We start from the raw sequence: 18,838 nt of genomic DNA on the forward strand, positions 1-18,838 counted from the left end.
TCTAAACGTATCACGCCCCCACAAAACGGCCATGCGGGACTAACTTCCTTTTCGCGATGCTGTTGCTTTTAATTCGATTGCTGCTGGTGCGAGATTCGGGCGCCTGCTGGTTTGCCTTGGCGAATGCTGGCATGGTCGCTCGCACCGAGCGAGTGCGATCCTGAAGGGCGCGCACGGTTTGCGTGTGGGTTCTGGAGATCGAGATTTGATCCTTAGGGTTTGGACGGAATGGGCTCCGGGAAGGCCGTGGCGTCTCGCTTCGCCGTGGACTTGCACCCATCAATCAGAGGTGAGAGTTTTGTTTGTGTTCTCTGGGCACGGATGTTCCTTTGTACAATGGCCTGAAGTTTCGGTGTTGCTGGGAGAGTCGTTTGTTTGTTTTCGATTGGAAAATATCTGGAACTTTGCTTTCCTTGGCGTGATTTATTTGAATTGGGAATATCTTTGTTGTCCGGCAAGCTGGCACCGTGTATGGAGATGCTAAGCTAGTGGGGTTGTATAAAGCATGATTCTTCACTGGTGATTTGAGAGGATTATTTGTGTTTATTGATTCCTGACATTTAACATGGTGAACTGTTATGCTCTCGGTGATTGAGAGTTAGGAGGAGAAAGAGAGAATTAAGAGAGAGAGAAAAGTGATAGATTGAGATAAGAATTGCTTGATTTTTGTCCACTATCAACTTCTTCTTTGTTGTCGAGATCATTTCCCCGTTTGATTTCTTTAGATATGTTTATTGTTGTCAAGGTCATCTTTGAGATTCAATCTTCCTCCTTGCTTGTCTCATATCATTTTTTGCAATGTCAAAATTTTCAAGCATAGGGGCGGGGTACACATTTGGCATGGTAAGAGGGAAGACTTGTTACAACTTCTTGCTATTATTCCAAGCATTTACCTTAAACAACATAGTTTTCAATTCAATTTTTTGTTTGGGCTGATGGAGTATGCTGATTTAATTGGGAGCCTCAACATTTGGTTGTATTTATTTGGCTCATACTAGAACCAAGTTTTTCCTTGCATCTTTATTTGTATCCTTAATTATTTAAACTGGTGCAATGTTTCCAACATAAAAGATTATGTATTTCAATGTAAATTGTATAAATTGTGCTTTGGGACATCTTTTGTATTTCGAAGCTATTTATGTTTTGAAAGTTGTCTTCATCACTTGACTTGAGTGAACTTTGGACCAATATTTAATTATTATTTTTCAAAGAACTGAAGCTTTTACATAATTAATTTATATCCAAGACTGCATTGTTTCTTTTACTTACTGAATTTAATTCCATCAATTTAGCTTTATTTTGATATTAAAAATGACAACAGTAACTCGAAGATTAGACAACAATTTTGAAAAGGAAAATAAAAATAAGAGATTTTGATATTATTTTAATAATTTTCAGCATGCAAAATCCAGATATAGAATACAATCTTATACATGATGAAGATCTTTCTATAGTTAGTGGGTGAATTCCCACTAGAAATGGTTGTTATCATTGTCTTTTTCAACCCCAAAGAAAACAAGTACAACAACCAAGCTTTATCCCATTAGGTGAGGTCGGCCATATGGATCCTTTTATGTCAAAGAAAACAAGTAAAAAGGGAAATTCGAAAATTTATAATTTGTTTATTCAAACCAGAAGATGATATGGGATATAATGTAAACACTTATTGTTAATAACTATAAATCCATAAATAAAATGATCAAGAATCTTTTTTTAATTGGTATACACTTACACTTAAAAAAAGTAAATAAGTACTAAAACCAGATTGGTACGACACAATATGGTATTGAAATCACATTGTCCTAGTCAAAGATCAAAACTCTGGCACTTGGGATTTTAAACCTTAGGTAAAATCACCCATTGGCATTCTACAGTAATCAACCATGACATCATATTTTTATAGTTTTTTCTATCTTAAAGATAATTTTGTGTTAGTGAAGAAGTTTATTTGTGCTCAATTAGTTTTTTAGATATTTTGTATTTCAGACATATAATTTTCTTGTGCAGAGCTTAAGGAGAAACATCAAAGGGATTTACAGAATTTGACTTTGGCAACTCAACCATTCAAGATTTTGCAGCTATTTGTGTTTGCTACACTAAAATATCTTAAACAGTGGCTTGTATATGTTTTAAAGAAAGGTGGTTGGATTATGGCTTTGACTTTCTTATTAGCTGCTATTGGTTTCATTCTTGCAAATGATGATAGCACCAGTGAGAAGGTATCCTACTATTGTCTTCATATCTACTCATTTGCAAGTCCCACATTTTGCATAGATGGAACAATTGGAAATTATCTGTAGATGTGCAAGCTAATCAAGTTCCTTATTGCTGAAGTTTCATGTATTAAAACTATTATAATGTTATATTATTTTGTTTACGTTTTCTATTCTTTATTTGTTGCCAAATGGATCTTTTATTCAGTTTTAGCTGACTTTGTTCCTTTCCTTTATCACAGCATATTCAAGAATTACTTCGCTATACAAGATATGTTTTGTGGTGGGTGACACTTGGTGTGGCATCCTCGATTGGGTTGGGTAGGTGGATATTACATTTGAGGTCCTCTAAACTTGCTAGTTGAAGCTCTTTATTGATTTGTGACAATGAGCTCCGATAAAAATTCTGACAAGAAAAACTATGATGATCATATGGGCTTACTTGTTTTCTTCTTCTGCTCTCCTAGTACATGATTATGTTTAGTTGGAAATACTCTCCTTTAATTTGATATTATAAGGCCAATACCAAGTATTGCTAATTTGATAGAGTTAAAAGTAAAAAAGGTACTTGATTAATTAGAAACAGACCAATTATACCCACATAAATATAGCATCCTAATATTCCGTGTGTGATTGATTAATCTTCTTCCTCTCAAGCTGTAGTATAAGCATTGATCACTTATTGTTTCAGAAAATAAAAAATGTCATGGGGATGCTTGTTGAAGATATCAATCATGCCTAGCTTCACTAGTGCAATGGACAATAGACTTTGGTGGGGTGATAATTTTTTTTGAAAGTCAGGGTGTCGGTCTGTTCTTGGCTATAGTATTCTTTTCTTATATCCCCTTGAAACTAAAAATAACATAGTATATGAAGTTGTAAGTGAAGATGTAGGAAAAAAACCTCAATCCACTGTAATGAGAGCCATATTATGGTTCCAATTTATACTCTTCAAAGAGAAAATGCTTGGGTGGAGTAACTTTCGGCATGTAGTTTGTGGAAAAAATGGTCTGAAGAGAGAAAGAAGAGTTGAGTTTTGACATTTCATTAAAAGGTTGAGAAGACAAAAGAAGAAAGTGAATAGCTGGTTTATCTTTAATCTTGTAACCAATTGAGAGAGAAACGTTTGAAACAAGTAATAAAGAGACTGAAGTTACAATATCTACTTTGGAAGAATTGAGAGGCAGCAAAATGTTCAGAGAGAAAAATTAACATTTTGGCAGTTCTATTAAGAGAGAGGGAAAAATATTAGGGGAGAGAGAGAGAGAATAAAAGTCTCTGTTTGACCTCGAGTTTGAGAGAGAATAATAAAGATGAAACGGAAGAAATTGGCAATTTTCCTTAAATGCAAAATTTTAAAGGATGAATAAGAAAATTGGTGATGGAATTAGAAGCAAAACTTAAACATAAGCGATGAGAGAGCCATAGCATAGTAGGAGGTTGGGAATGACTAATGTGCCAACAAAGATGTTTCCTAATTCAGCAAATGTACTTGTGTGAGGATGGAATAGAAGCTTCACCAAACTGTTAATGGCATGGGCAGAAGATAACTGACTAATTTGTCGCCATTTTTATATATTTGAATCTGCTTTTTTTTCTTCAACAACTATAGTCTTCCTGCTTTTTTTAGTGGAAATCTGTTGTTTCACTTTTTGGGCATCAGTATTTGAGGGCTCTTTGAGCAACTTTGCTCATGTGCATGCTTGGATAGAGGCATGGTTGTTGGTTGATGAATACAATAGCATGGGAGAACCATATGATGCAATCTTAGCCAGAGGCCAAGGGATAATGCTGCAGCAAGAATGTCAGTAAGGATTATTTTCATGGTGGCAATGTGCGTTAAGTGGCAGTTTGGCATCAAGTGGCTGAGACCTTGTTTGGAAAATGGGGGCATCGCACAGTGGTGTTCTCAAGGCCATGGAGGAACATAGCAGTGCTCTAGGCACAAATATTCTTTCACACGCATGCTCCATAGGCAATTTTCATTTGGAGAGGAAGGAGCGGCAGCAAAAAGGAGATAATGCAAGGATTTTGCTAATGTAGGGAATTTGTGCAGCAAGATTCTGGTTTGAAGAGGATGTAGATACAAAGAGGGTGCTACATCACTTACTGCTTCCCCTTCAATGATGATGAGAATAAAACAAACCCTAAAAAAGAACATATATTCACACACCAAGTTAAAAGTAAACTGGTACTTGATTCATTGTCTGTAAAAATTAATTACCCCATATTTACAATTAGGGTTTGAAGTGCCGAGCCATGCCGCCCAAAACTATCCGAATTTATCGTTCCGGTGAGGAAGCGAAACCGGCACAGTAGAAGAACAAATTTCGCCTTCATTATCCGCCCGCGATCGACGCCTCTGCACCGCTGTATGGCAGAGGTGTCACGCGACGCTTCCGATGGCGCTAGAAGCACCGCGGGATGCTGCCACCGACGTCGGAAGTGTTGCGCGAGAACTGCTCGCGGGACTCGCATGATTGCGGTGTACGCGTACTGTTCCAAAAGAAAAAAATGATTTAATTAATTAAACAATTCCCAACTGGCGCGTGATATTTTGAATAGACTTTTATAAATCCTAATTAAATTATTCCTATAAAATATATAAAAATATATTTAAAATTAAAAAAATAAAAAAAAATATTAATTGATATTATAAAAAATTCTTTTTTACTGTTTTAAATTTATTTAAAAATTCTAAATTTTTTTTAAAAACATTCTAATAAATCATATTTATATTCTGATAATTTATTATTATTATTTTATTTGTTTTTTGTTGTTTAATTGATATTTTGATTTTTTTTAATATTTTAAATATATAAGATTTAAACTAATAATTAATTAAATGAATAAACAATTAATTTATATAATTATGATATATCAATTTTAATTCGAGTAATTAATACATCTTTAAAGAAAACTATATTTAATTATTTTTTCTAACCATATTAAGGTGTTCAAACAACTTATATAAAATCAATATACAACTTATTTTTAAATTATACATAATAAACATATTTATCTAATAATTAGTATATATAAATAAAAAAAAAAATACCGAAACTGTATCAGCACGGTACGATATGATATTGAAACCGTATCGTTCCGGTCTGGATCGAAACCTTGGCACTGGTCGAAATTTTAAACCTTGTATACAACATATTCAATGATAATTGACAATATCTATTTAACAGTTTGGATTTGAGAAATACAAATGGAGCCAAAATAACATCATTGGTTGTGCAAATAATTTTTATTTTTTGATTCTCTTAAAGCAGTCAGGATGTTCAATGAGCAAATGTAGTTTTTTTTTTAACTCGGCATTACTTTATAATTTTACGTTTCCTTATTTGTTGCAGAGACACATCCATTCATAGAAAATGCTTATTGACTTTGCTTTTTTGTACGGTGTGCTTTACTAGTTATAATTTTGTTTCCTTATTTGTTGTATAGAGACATATTGGTTCATAGGACATGTTCAATAACTTTGATTGTTTTTGCAGGATCTGGTTTGCATACATTTGTCTTGTACTTGGGCCCCCATATTGCATTTTTCACTATCAAGGCTTTGAAGTGTGGTCGAGTAGATCTCAAGACTGCTCCATATGATACCATACTGTTGAAAAGACGACCTTCGTGGCTTGAAAAGAAGTGTTCTGAGTTTGGACCACCAGTATTTCCTTTATCATCTGGAACTTTAGTTAGGGTTCCAATCAGCAACATTCTCCCTCATGTTCAGTTGGAAGCGGTTCTTTGGGGTTTGGGCACTGCTATTGGAGAGCTTCCACCATATTTTATCTCAAGAGCTGGTAAGTGTATGTATTCTTGATCCAGAAATAGCCATTCAGATTCTTATTACATGATATAATTGTGTGAGCATCCATGGTCACAATTTTTTGAGCTAATACATTAACGTTTGCTTTAGAGGTTTTTGTTGTGATTAGGCTTAATGAGATTGTTTTGATATTTAACGACAATTTATGTTCACTAATTCAGACTATGTTGGACCTGCATGCTTAATTATCTTATGGTTTATTTCAAGTCTATTGGATTCGCCTCAGAGCTTGATTGAGATATTCAAGGGATGAGTGAGAAGTGTTGTGGAGCTTCTATTTTGATGAAAGATGTCAAGCTTGAAGATACACTTAAAGATTAAAATAATTGCATCATTTTTTATTTATTGATTTTAGGTAGACTAATTTAAAGATTAATTATAGTGTTTAGGTAAGTGCTGTTACCTACAGAGCTAAGTTATTGGGCCTAATCGACACTTAGTTGGGTCAAGTTCCGTTGTTGTGAGACTTATTTGGTAGGCTGGGAGGTAGATTCTGGGAAGCCAACTCCTTGGTTGAAAGTTGGGTAGATCTAGCTTTTGTTTCGTCGACCTACGACTGACTAAGGCAGCTTCGAATTTCTTAGTTGGCAATGCCTTTTATACACTTCAATAATGGGATAATATCAGTGCATCCGATCCCAGATAGATGGTATTCATGGTAATTCAAGTTGGACAAAGGACTTAATAGTTCCCATCTTCAATTCTATATCTTGGTAGCATGTGAACTTGAAGGAAAAAGGAATTAAGTTGAAGGTGATGCATCAAGGAGGTTGCTTATTAGTGACATTTTAGTTCTTTGCACTAGGTATTTATGTCTAAGCCCATATAATGGCATCCAATAGTCTGAACAGCAGTCTTATTGGGAAAAGGCTTTTTCTTCCAACTCTTCCTTCTCTTACACTCTTCTTCAGCCTCTCCTTCCCATTGTTGGCAAAATCAGTTGATATTGATACCCATATCCTGAGTTGGATTGGTTTTGGCAATTGATTTATCTATTTTTATTTTATTTTATTTTTTAAAAAATTAACATCTTGTAAGGATTGAGAAGTATAGGAAAATTAGAGATTAAGAGGAATTAGCTAGAAATTAATCAGAATACATTAGAAAATTGTTAGAATCCATTGAAATTTTGTCAAATTGAGAAAGATAATAGATGGATTCAAGTTAAAAGTTGGACAGATTAAGATGAGTTGAAAAACTTGACCATTCTAGCCTTCCCTTTAATCCCATTTTGATTCTTGTAAAACTTGCATGAGAAGGAGAGTATCTTAAATGCCCTCTTAAATTGTGTAGTTTTGCTACTGCTCAAGATTTACTACAAAATCAAGGATCACGCATTCAACTTTGTCATCACTCGTTAAATTTGATAACTCGACTTTTAAGCAAGGTTACTATGGATTGAGAGGTTAATATTGAATGAGAGATTATTATGCATCAAGAGAGAACACCGTAAATTTCTCAATCAACAATGATGTTAAAACTACCCTTCAACTAAACAATTCGAACTTAGTTAATTTTGTAATAATGATAACACTTCTATTGAAAGTTTATAGTAACAGCTTGAATTTGTTGAGCACTTAATGGTATGATGCTATTATTGGTTATGTTCTATTTATATTATTTATTAATTTTGTATGTTAGAACATCTGTTGTTATCTTATATATGAAATAATTTTATCATGTCTTTTCTCATAGTTCCTTTTTTTCCTGCTGAATTCAATTTCTCCCCTCCTGCCAATCCAATATAATTGATAGTTGGATTCTTTGAGTGTCTAATCATGCACTCGGAATGAGTCGGTTTTCAACTGTCTCTAATTTCATGTAAATATCATTAATTTGATTCACTTGCACTAGTGCAATTTGTACAAATGCATGCGAGCTATAAATTCTATTTAGGATGGGCTATGGTATTTTTGAAACACTAGAAATGGTCTAGAAGATGTTTGTGTGAATCACAAGAGGAGAAATTAATCTTCTCTTCATAATAAAATCATGCTGCAAGTGTGAGCATGATTCTAGTCTAATTCCTAAGCCTATTTTGCAAAGGACTAATCTGCAAAAGTGTTTTATTTTTCTTTTCTGTTTTACTTTACTGCTTTTCTTTCTCCACTTATTTATTTCTCTAAAACAATTATATTAATCTTTCTGCAATATGTCGTGAGGTGGTATCTTGGTTGTATATTTAATCTTCTTGGTGCTCTTAGATTTCATTTTCATTCTTAGATTTACTTAGTTTGATACTGGTTTGACAAGATTCAAATGCACCGCAGCACGCTTGTCTGGAAGCAAAATGGAAATGGAGGAACTGAGTGAAGCACCATCAGATGGGTTAATTTCTGCTTCCCTGAGGCAAATTAAGCGCTGGTTCTTCACTCATTTCCAGCATCTTAACTTTTTAACTGTTTTGATACTTGCTTCAGTAAGTTATCTATATTCCATTTAACTGTAACTGTTCTGGTAAAATCTATTCATTTTGTAGGCATGCATATGATCCTTAGTGTTCACCTTATCTGTTTCCTAATCTGGATAGGTTTATAGTTTCTCACTGCTGCTTGAGAACAGCTCTTTTCATAGGACTTCTTGTATTCTAGGATCCTTATAAGGTGCTATATTTACATACAGGATTATGACTTGATTTTCTTTCCATGATTTTTGTGACTGGCATTTTAATTTAGGTACCAAACCCTCTTTTTGATCTTGCGGGTATTATGTGCGGGCAATTTGGGATCCCATTTTGGAAATTCTTCCTAGCAACCTTGATTGGCAAGGCTTTGATAAAGACTCATATTCAGGTAGATGTGCCTTTCTTCTGGTTGTGTTGATATTTTCAGATGAGCCTTTCTTCTGATTGTTTTGATATTTACATTATTTTCTTTAGGAATATTGTATCAAATAAACAAAATAAATAGAAAAATATTCTAAACTTTTTTATTCTTCATACATATTAAGAAGTATAGTTATGAAAAATACAGAATTCATATTCTTTCTTTTGGGGTAATATATAAATCTAGCAAAATCTTTTAACTTTTTGTTTCAAATCTAGCACTATATAACTTCTTTTAAAAAAATAGATTGTTTTTTTAAAAAATATATTGTTAAAATCTTACACCCATTAGAATGGCGTCCATTCACCTTTAGAAAGTTGACATGACACTCATGTCACATTGAGCCAACTTAGCAAAGTACATATTAATCTGTATCACCCTATGAGCAAACATAGACAGGGTTAGTGTTGTTCACTAAAATATTTAGAATCCTTTAATCTTAACAAAAATGAACTTAAGTACATGTGTTTGCCAAGTTGGCGTAATGCCACATAGGTGTCATGCCAACCTTTTTATGACAAATGAAATTTTTTGGTAGCTTAATGTGAAGATGATTTGTGAATGTTGCTACATTGTGAAGAAAAAAAATTAAAAGGTTGCACTATATTTGAGAAAACTCAAAAGGTTGTATTAGATTTTTGTATTTATCCCTATTCTTTTGCTATATTTGTTGGAAATTACTTTGTTGATTTGTGTTGCATGTTTGACTGGAAAGATATCTTAATCACATATATCCAATGTACTTTAATGTCCATTTGATAAGAAAAGTGAAGTAGTTTGTATGTTTGGACCCTAGGTTTTGGAGACATGATAATATATGCACCACATGGATTCCTCCCTATTACATGATTTTGCAAAATATCAGGTAAGAGGAAAGAGGGGGCACTGGATGGGGAAGGAAATGGTGAGAGCCATGAACAGGAAGGAGAATGAAGATGGACATCTATCTTTTAGAATGCATGTCAAATCATGGGTTCCATAAAACTCATGGAAAATTAGATTGTAGATTGCTAACATGTTACTCTGCCTCTAGACATTCATGATGCACACGAAAAATGGAATTCTTCCACTGATTTTTAGGTTATCCCAACTGGAGCTTGACTGCTGAAAGCATGCGTTGTGTACAAGTGTTTTTCCAACTAAAGTTAATAATGGCACACAATGCACTTTTGGGTTATATATAACTTATTCTCTCTCAGTAATATTTTTTATCTGTTTTTTCCCCCTAAACTTTATTCGTTTCTGCAGACAGTATTCATTATTTCTCTGTTCAATAATCAACTCTTGGAATGGCTGGAGAATGAGTTAATACGGGTGGTTGGCCTTATCCCTGGTTCTTCTTCTGCACTCCCTAGCCTGATAGCCAAATTACGGACGGCTCGGGAGATGTATTTGTCCAACCCCATTCCCGAACCTTCTCTGCCTGATGGAATGGTAGGCTAACAACAAATAAGAGTTATTTTGCTCTCATCTTCGGCTTTACATTGCTCATCTTCTAGGATAGCATTTTGATCCCAATCTTGTCTTTGGTTCATCAGGCACGGTGGTGGAACCTATCATTTACTATGGTATGGAATACTGTGATATGGCTCATGCTTGTGAACTTCTGTGTGAAAATAGTTACTGCTACAGCAATACGATATCTCAAGGAGGAGAAAGAATTGGAGTTGACTAACAAGAAAATGGCATTATGAGCATAGAGTTGAATCTTGCTACTCTTTACTAGTTTATGAGCATAGGTTCACTTTTCCACGTTAGAAGGATACTATTATACAGGCTGGTATTTGATGGCAGGTTCTATTTGCTCCCCTGCTCGAAAGTCAACCAGTTATGCATTCAGTTAGCGAGAACCTAGTTGTAAACGAAAATTCTAATTTTAACGATTATTTATCCTTCAAGCAAGAGATTGACCCTAGAGTTATAGTTATATTTGAATAAAATTGCAACCTGTTCTTGTTCTAGTATTCATTATTTCTCTGTTCAATAATCAACTCTTGGAATGGCTGGAGAATGAGTTAATACGGGTGGTTGGCCTTATCCCTGGTTCTTCTTCTGCACTCCCTAGCCTGATAGCCAAATTACGGACGGCTCAGGAGATGTATTTGTCCAACCCCATTCCCGAACCTTCTCTGCCTGATGGAATGGTAGGCTAACAACAAATAAGAGTTATTTTGCTCTCATCTTCAGTTTTACATTGCTCATCTTCTAGGATAGCATTTTGATCCCAATCTTGTCTTTGGTTCATCAGGCACAGTGGTGGAACCTATCATTTACTATGGTATGGAATACTGTGATATGGCTCATGCTTGTGAACTTCTGTGTGAAAATAGTTACTGCTACAGCAATACGATATCTCAAGGAGCAGCAAGAATTGGAGTTGACTAACAAGAAAATGGCATTATGAGCATAGAGTTGAATCTTGCTAGTTTATGAGCATAACTAGTTTATGAGCATAGGTTCACTTTTCCACATTAGAAGGATACTATTATACAGGCTGGTATTTGATGGCAGGTTCTATTTGCTCCCCTGCTCGAAAGTCAACCAGTTATGCATTCAGTTAGCGAGAACCTAGTTGTAAACGAAAATTCTAATTTTAACGATTATTTATCCTTCAAGCAAGAGATTGACCCTAGAGTTATAGTTATATTTGAATAAAATTGCAACCTGTTCTTGTTTCTGTGAAAATGTCACATGATTTTTGGTTAGTATTTCAAGGTCTTTTGCCTTGATCAGATAAGTTGGAGGCATATGACAAACAAATGAATTACAGTTCTCGAGGTCTCTGACTTTGTTGTTTGATCTCCTTGTTCTATACCTAAATCTTCAGATATCAAAGAATCGTTGCCAAACTTTTGTCTGAAGTGCTGTTAATCCCAATATTCTCTCTTTACTTGGATGATGAATTTAAGTCCCCATGGGATACTCAGTTGATTAAAAGATGATTGCTTTATTACAATAGGGTAAATGGTTAATTCTTGACGAGCGCACCATTTGATGATCAATTAAGTTGATTTCATGATTTATCTTTTTTCACTTAATTTAGCTTCCAGTCAATTAGGAATCCATCTCATAGACTGTTACTTGAGTAAAATCATTCTGTTTCCTACCTAGTCAATTGATTATTCAACTAGCATGGCTAGTTAACAAACTTCACAATTAGTCAACCGAAGACATGAGGAGTCTGCCTTCACTTGGAAAGCTCATCATTATGAGGTTATGAAAAAGTCAAAACTCAATCTAGTTGAAAAAATGACTTGAGAGCTCATCCCAGAGTTTAAGTCTTCACAAAAATCAAGCCCTAGGTAGCTCAACAACTAACGAATAATCACAGCATCCTTATAATGCACGAAATTTCTACTAATACAGAATTTCTAGGAAGAACCAAACCATATTAAATCATGAACAAAGATAAAAATCAAATATTATAATTACTCAACATAATCTCTCATAGTTCTCATGCCTTTAAGTTTTCAGTTCCTCTAGTCTGCCAAATTTCCAATGGGATTCTTTAGTCCGTATTTTATGAGCTAGAGGATGAACCGTAGAGGTTGATTGATTAATTTAGATAGATTTCACTTATTAAACACATAGGGTCTATCTAAATCAATCAATCAATATATCTTCATCTGTGAAGATAATCCGCTCTCCCAAGCTTCTCACTGTGCTCCAATGCAACAACCTAATCTAAGCAGCATCTCAATTTGAGCCGCCAACTCTCAAGCCCACTGAGTTCCTCCTCCTGGAGAAGTACACCAACTGGATCCAAACCAAGTCCTCAAGCACACAATATCCATGACAACCACAATCACAACTCAATCCCATCAAGTCCATTTAGCGCCACACTCTAGCCGATCTAGGCCTCTAGCCCTGAAGCACGTGATTTCCACGATAGCCATGTCCATAAGTTCCATGAGCTCAAAAAAATAAAAAATAAAAAATAAAAAAATTCCATGAGCTCTGCTCAATCTAGTCCTCCATCATTCGAGCCCACAATCTCTATGATTGTCATGTGCTCGAGAGGAGATTTTTTGGACCGCTTTTTGCGATCCAGAGGATGTTCCCTTTTCATGTATTGATGGAGATGCATGATCCCCAGAGGATCCGACCTGCATGTGCTCGATATCCAAGTACCTACACACTTAAGGCACATTTCAAAACACAAAACACACCCAACTCAAACCATATTGCCAATACATTAAATAAATATGGTTAACCATAACCACAAAGTAGGAGTTGTTTCCTTACTAATTTCCACGTGGGTACTCCGTGTGTATGGACATAATGAGCAACTATAGATTTTCTCACATATATTATGATAATTGAGAATTTTGAACGCCTTAGAAAGCAATTTAATTTGAAAATTGAGAGGGGTTGTTAGAAATAACTTTAATCAATTCCTTATATTTTCCAAAGATATCAAGATTAAAATATATAAAATATTTGAGATTGTGTTTTTTTACTATATTTTTTAACTGAAAAATTGATAGGATTTATCATCTGTCTCAAGTACTCTAAGATATCATTTATTTGGATGGAAATTGAGAGAGAAGAGAGAAAGTAACACGAAAGATATGCATATATAATAAAGGTCTTTATGCAATCTTTCATTTGAGTAAATAAAGCATCTATATATGATGCATGTTATACATAGTGGAGTCAATTCGGGGCGGTGCGATAATTAAGATATGAGATATTGTTACATGAGATCTTGGGGTCGAAACTCAGCGTGACCGAGCATAACCTCCCTCATGTCTTGGCCATTTGCACTAATGGCTAGTAGCCACCCGTGATTTACTTCCTCCGTGTTGACTTAGGGACGGGTTGACGGGGACGCTGAGGGCGAACGAATCAACAAGTAAACAAAATGTTCAGACCAAACCTTTCTATTTCTTGCCCTTCGTAATTTCAACATTGTCTATATTTCCCAAATCTGCAATACCTAAAGTCATTCTTTTCGATTAGGAGTAACATTAAGTTATGAATGGAATGAGAACTTGATACTTCTTTTAATGAAATTCAAAGCTAGCATTTTAGAATACACGTAGAAATTTAAAACATCACAACTACTACACTATAAAAACATCCATCTCTATCTAAAATTTGATCAGTAGCAAAGGCCTTCCAAATATTTTAGAATGATTATGTTTCAAAAATGAACTTTTTTGTTTCAATGAGACTAAGAAAGAAAAAAAAAGTCATGCTTCATGAATTACAAGTAATTCATGAAGATCAAGTGTTAATCCCTCTTAATTTTCCCTTATCGTTCATTAGTTTAACTTCATTCTATAATTACAATATGAATTTGATAAATTTTCTTTGAACTTTATCCCTGTCTCATTACATTTAAAAATTAAACAATGACACTGCAAAATAACTATCATGATAATATGAAAGAACTGACCTAAAGAAGTCATCAAAGTAGAAAATCATCTAGCGATATTGCTTCGAACTGATCAAACTCTTGTAAGATGGTTGGCAGGCTTTCAGTGAAGGTAGAGTCACTTGTGATAAAGGTAGCATCCGTGTCAGCAATGGTGGAAGTAGATCTGTTTAACAAGGTGCAGTTCTTGTTGTCGCATGCTTCTTCTTCTTCTTTGTTAATTCCTCCATTGTTACTCTTATAATTGGGTTGTTTCTCCCCATTATCATCATTTGAGCTTTGGTTAAACTGGAGAAGGAAGGGAGTGGCCAATTCATCAGGTTGCTGACAATGTTGCACCAAATATCCATGAGCTTGAGCCGCAGGTACTGTGTTGCATGTATGTTCTGCCTTTTGAGTGACCAAGAACAAGGGTGGATCACTAAAGCTTTGTTGTTGCACTTGTCTTGATGCTTGGCAGCCTGTTTCATCCCTGTAACTGCACCTATAGTAGCTTCTACATGCAAATCACAAAGAACAGTAATGAGAGACAGAATTGACTTTATCAGGATTGGTCATTATCTTATGCTTGTCAAGCTTGACAAGAGCTTGAGCACTTTACCAAGCTCCACAAAGAATCAAGTTGTCCTTACAACAATTGACTTAAAGCATTGGTCTATAGATGAAAGGATAAGACAAGTTGATGCCGGGGATCCATTGATTATAAATTTGAGAGGTAGTTATTAACTCGAATTGAATCACGAGACCTATAATACATCAAATTTGTAACCCATAACACACACAAAAAAAAAACATCATTTAAACCTTTTCAGAAACTTTGAAGAATTTTAATCCTTTTATTAAGATTATTTTTATATTTTTTACATCGTTAGGGTTTTGAGACTATTTAAATATTTATTTAGTTGATGTTAAGGTATCATCTTCATTTGAGCTAATATTATTCAGTTAAATCAAGAGAAAATTCTCTGCGTTTGATGATTTCTCGTGTCTCCCTTGAAAACTCTCTATTAGAACTAGTTTATCGAATAATTGTTATTATATCCGCCGTCACAAGTATATATGGAGACATTCATATAAGATAATGGAACACTGTGAAGGTGTCACACATATTCAATCTAGATAGATTTAAAGAAAATAACTTTTGGCTATCCATTTATCGATCGACAACATAGATCAATTTGTATTCATTTCTTAATCAAAAGTGAAGGTACACTTAGCTTCTTTGTTTCATTTTATCTTTTTTTTTTGAGAAAAAGGAAACTTCATACCTATGAAACATCATTTTTTTTTTTTCTTTTAGTGAATGATAATTAAATATTGTTAGATAATAAAAGGTCACACCTTGTGAACGGGCTGCCATTGATCCTCTTCTCCCCATATTTTCTCCACAGATAACCATCATCGTATGGTGTGGCTGTAACAACGCTGTAGCTGCCATTTCTGTAAAAAGGAGAGAAAACAACATGAATATTGTTCAGTATTTAGTTGTTCACTTCACTTTTATTTTGAAGTAGGAAAGGGGGATGATCAGAAGAACAGTTAGGGGGGCATAGATCTCGGATCTGTCTTCAAGAAATCTAGCAAATAATGATTAGCTAGGGCCCTCCTCTCCTTTCATGCAGAGGAACACACTTCAATGGCAGATCTAAGGAGCCATGGCGTGGTTCATGCATATCATTATCATGAACTTGTACTTACTTCTTTCCTTGAACTTTATGAGGATCTTTGTGTGTGCTGGTGTCGGCTGAGAAGTCGCAGTCGATTTTACTAGTTTCTTGCATTGTGATGTCAGATGTGAGAGATGAAGATGAAGATGAAGATGAAGATATATGGAGATGAGAGGAAAGGGATGAAAGGGGGGCTTGCTCAAACGTTTACTCAGGAAGATGGAACTGATTAATGTTAGGAGTGCCATTTTTTATTCAAATATCACTCTATAAATTATCATCTTGGTCATCTGAATAAGGAGAGAGAAAAGTTATTTGAGGAAAAAGAGAGAGAAAAAAAAAGGAAACATGTGGAGAAGAAACCTGGATTTTTATTATTTATTTATTTACTTATTTTTTTAAAAAAGGGAGCAAAATTAAAGGAAGAGATAAAAAAGCACGTGGAAAAAACCCTTGCAATCTCTTGCAATAGTTTCAAACTTTTAGATGATGTTGTCCTTGGACAATGGTATAGTCGTATTTTTAATTTATCAAGTATTTAAGAATTAAATTTTAATTTTGATAAATTAAGAGATGAATTTTTTTAATAGAGGATTGCCTTAAAAATATTACGTTGATGGTCACTTGTTACGAGTACTTTATGATTTATTCTGATGATCAATAAAAGTTTTTATAGGATCAAATTAATTATCTCATAATTAATTAATATAAATTGGATACTGGAGTAGCAGACAATGTTGATGTAAATTATCTTATTTTTTGTTCTAATAAGAAGCCAATATAATTATTAAATACTATGTTAGCCTTGCATCATGATCATTGTAGTTTATATTTGTTTTCGTACTTTTGGAATCTTTGATTTGGTTAAGAATAAGGATAAATGACTTTTAATGGTGTTATTATATGAATTTAAACCCATGATTTTTTTGATTGATAGGCCTATGTTCACTTATCATTAGGCCAAATAACTATTGGTATATTTATTTTTTAAGAAATAATTAATTTATTATTTGCAAGTTTTTATGGAATAAATATTCATTTATTTAGTTGAAAATTACAATATCAATTTTTATATAATTATTTGATTGGCAAAGTAAGTTGTTATAAATTCTATGAAAACTAAATACTTCCTTGTAAAATAAATTTAAAATATCAATTCTAGAATATTTTTGTTTACTACTCCAAAAACTATATTATATTTTATTCTATAAAAATCCACATCGTCATCAGGTTAGGAGATCATGACATAGAGAAAATGAAACAAATTAGGTAAATAGAATGAGTCAAGCAAGATGGTAAGATCATGCAAGTTAGAGGTGAATAACTTCAATTGTGTCGATTGAATACGTGGAAGAAACTTGACTTCACAGGCATAACATTAAGATTTTATTTGGTTCGCTTCCTTCGTAGACAACTACTCTAAGGTCTAATTCTAACAATTTATCATCACTAAACCTTATCCTTGGAAACCTTTTCGAAGAGGAGAAGTCTCTTACAATAAGTTTTCACAACAATACAACAAGAATATGAAATACAAAAATAACTAGATGAAAGTAAACTACTTTACAAGAATCTTACTTTGGATGCTTACTTATAGCTTGGAATTGCCTCTTGATGATCCGAGAATGCAACATCACTTCATACTCAAACCTCCAAAAATCAACGTCGAAAATCTCCTCGAAACATTTCTTTATAGCCTTTATGTGGGAACGGATTTTCACTTATCAGTCGACTGATCTTACCCATCAGTCAATTGATCAACTATAGATTTGAATGTTGCCCTGACTCGTCGGCTCAATGGCTCCATCAACGTCAGCATTAGTCGGCTGAACAATAATTTTAGTTAATTGTTACCTAATTAGTTGAATCCCACGGTTGAGTTCTAAACATTTTGTTTGCTCGAACAATGACATCAGTTGATTGATATACTTTATCAGTTTACTGATTACTATCAATTAGGTTTTTCAGTCAATTTTGGAAGCTTCTATACATCGCTACAGTGTTCATCAGTCAACTGATCAAATCCATTACTGTAGTAAAATATTATTCACAGCTACTGTAGTAGCACTATAGCAACGCTGTGTTGCCTCTAATATGCATGAAACACAAGATAAAATATATAAACAACTCACAGTGATCTCCCAAGATGATTTTTATATCTGCTTGATGTTGGAAGCACGATCACTGATGAAATCGGAAAGCCCTTCAAGTTTCATGAGCCAAATCCCTTTCCACAGGACGTTCTCTTTTGCTTGAGGTCACCTCCAATCCCTCTCATTTTTCCTCCTCATCTTTCTTTTGATCTTCATGGCTTGGACGTACTTATATAAGATGAGTCAGGAAGACGAAGGGGAAGGGATGCCCCTTCGTCTCCTTGACGCTTGCAATAATGAGGGAGATGAAGGGGAAGCAACACCTCTTTGTCTCTTCAACGTCCAACATCTCTCATTTGTTCAAATCAATCCATAAAGATTATATGGTCATAAAGACCATATAAGTTACATAGACTATGAGATAATCATGTCACAAAGACCAGTCATAAAAATCAAATAAGTCATATAGGCTTTATTATGATCAAGTCACAAAGATTGAAGCATAAGTTAATTAGTCATAAAGATCAAATAAGAACATTCATTTTATATATTAGGGAAAATGGTTCGTACGACAGCAAGCACACTGAGCATTCATTGTTAAGAAGATTGTTACACCTTAGATAGCTGCTCTATAGAACAAATTAAAGACATCAAAACTAGCCTTTACCCCAGATTAAATTATTTACATTAATATGAATATCTCTAATCCCTCATAATGACTATTATGTGAAGAGCATATTCAACATCTCCAATCAATATAATTATTGAACTAAAAATGTAACTGATACCAGTGAAAAAATGTCACAAATATAAATCAATCTTAAT

At 34.1% G+C, this 18,838-nt stretch overlaps 2 protein-coding genes across 3 annotated transcripts; one reads left to right on the forward strand and one right to left on the reverse strand.

Annotated features, from left to right (window-relative positions):
* LOC122006154 (vacuole membrane protein KMS1-like) lies at window positions 1-10,831 on the forward strand. 2 transcript variants are annotated; one of them, XM_042561534.1, is made up of 8 exons: window positions 1-289; window positions 2,008-2,219; window positions 2,456-2,534; window positions 5,717-6,028; window positions 8,319-8,467; window positions 8,724-8,840; window positions 10,122-10,307; window positions 10,412-10,831. In XM_042561534.1, the coding sequence occupies exons 1-8, from the start codon at window positions 229-231 to the stop codon at window positions 10,565-10,567; spliced, it is 1,272 nt and encodes a 423-aa protein (XP_042417468.1). In that variant the 5' UTR covers window positions 1-228; the 3' UTR covers window positions 10,568-10,831. The 2 variants fall into 2 exon arrangements, with proteins under 2 accessions (XP_042417468.1, XP_042417469.1); XM_042561535.1 differs by having other exon boundaries at window positions 5,717-6,022.
* A 3,522-nt stretch (window positions 10,832-14,353) lies between these two features.
* Window positions 14,354-15,683, reverse strand: LOC122003878. The gene is made up of 2 exons (XM_042558860.1): window positions 15,595-15,683; window positions 14,354-14,749 (listed from the first exon to the last, which is right to left on the reverse strand). Exons 1-2 carry the CDS (start codon window positions 15,653-15,655, stop codon window positions 14,424-14,426), a joined length of 387 nt encoding a protein of 128 aa, XP_042414794.1. The 5' UTR covers window positions 15,656-15,683; the 3' UTR covers window positions 14,354-14,423.
* Window positions 15,684-18,838: the final 3,155 nt, after the last annotated feature.

This window comes from Zingiber officinale, chromosome 7B (assembly GCF_018446385.1).
Source record: "Zingiber officinale cultivar Zhangliang chromosome 7B, Zo_v1.1, whole genome shotgun sequence".
In the NCBI taxonomy this organism is placed as follows: Eukaryota; Viridiplantae; Streptophyta; class Magnoliopsida; order Zingiberales; family Zingiberaceae; genus Zingiber; species Zingiber officinale.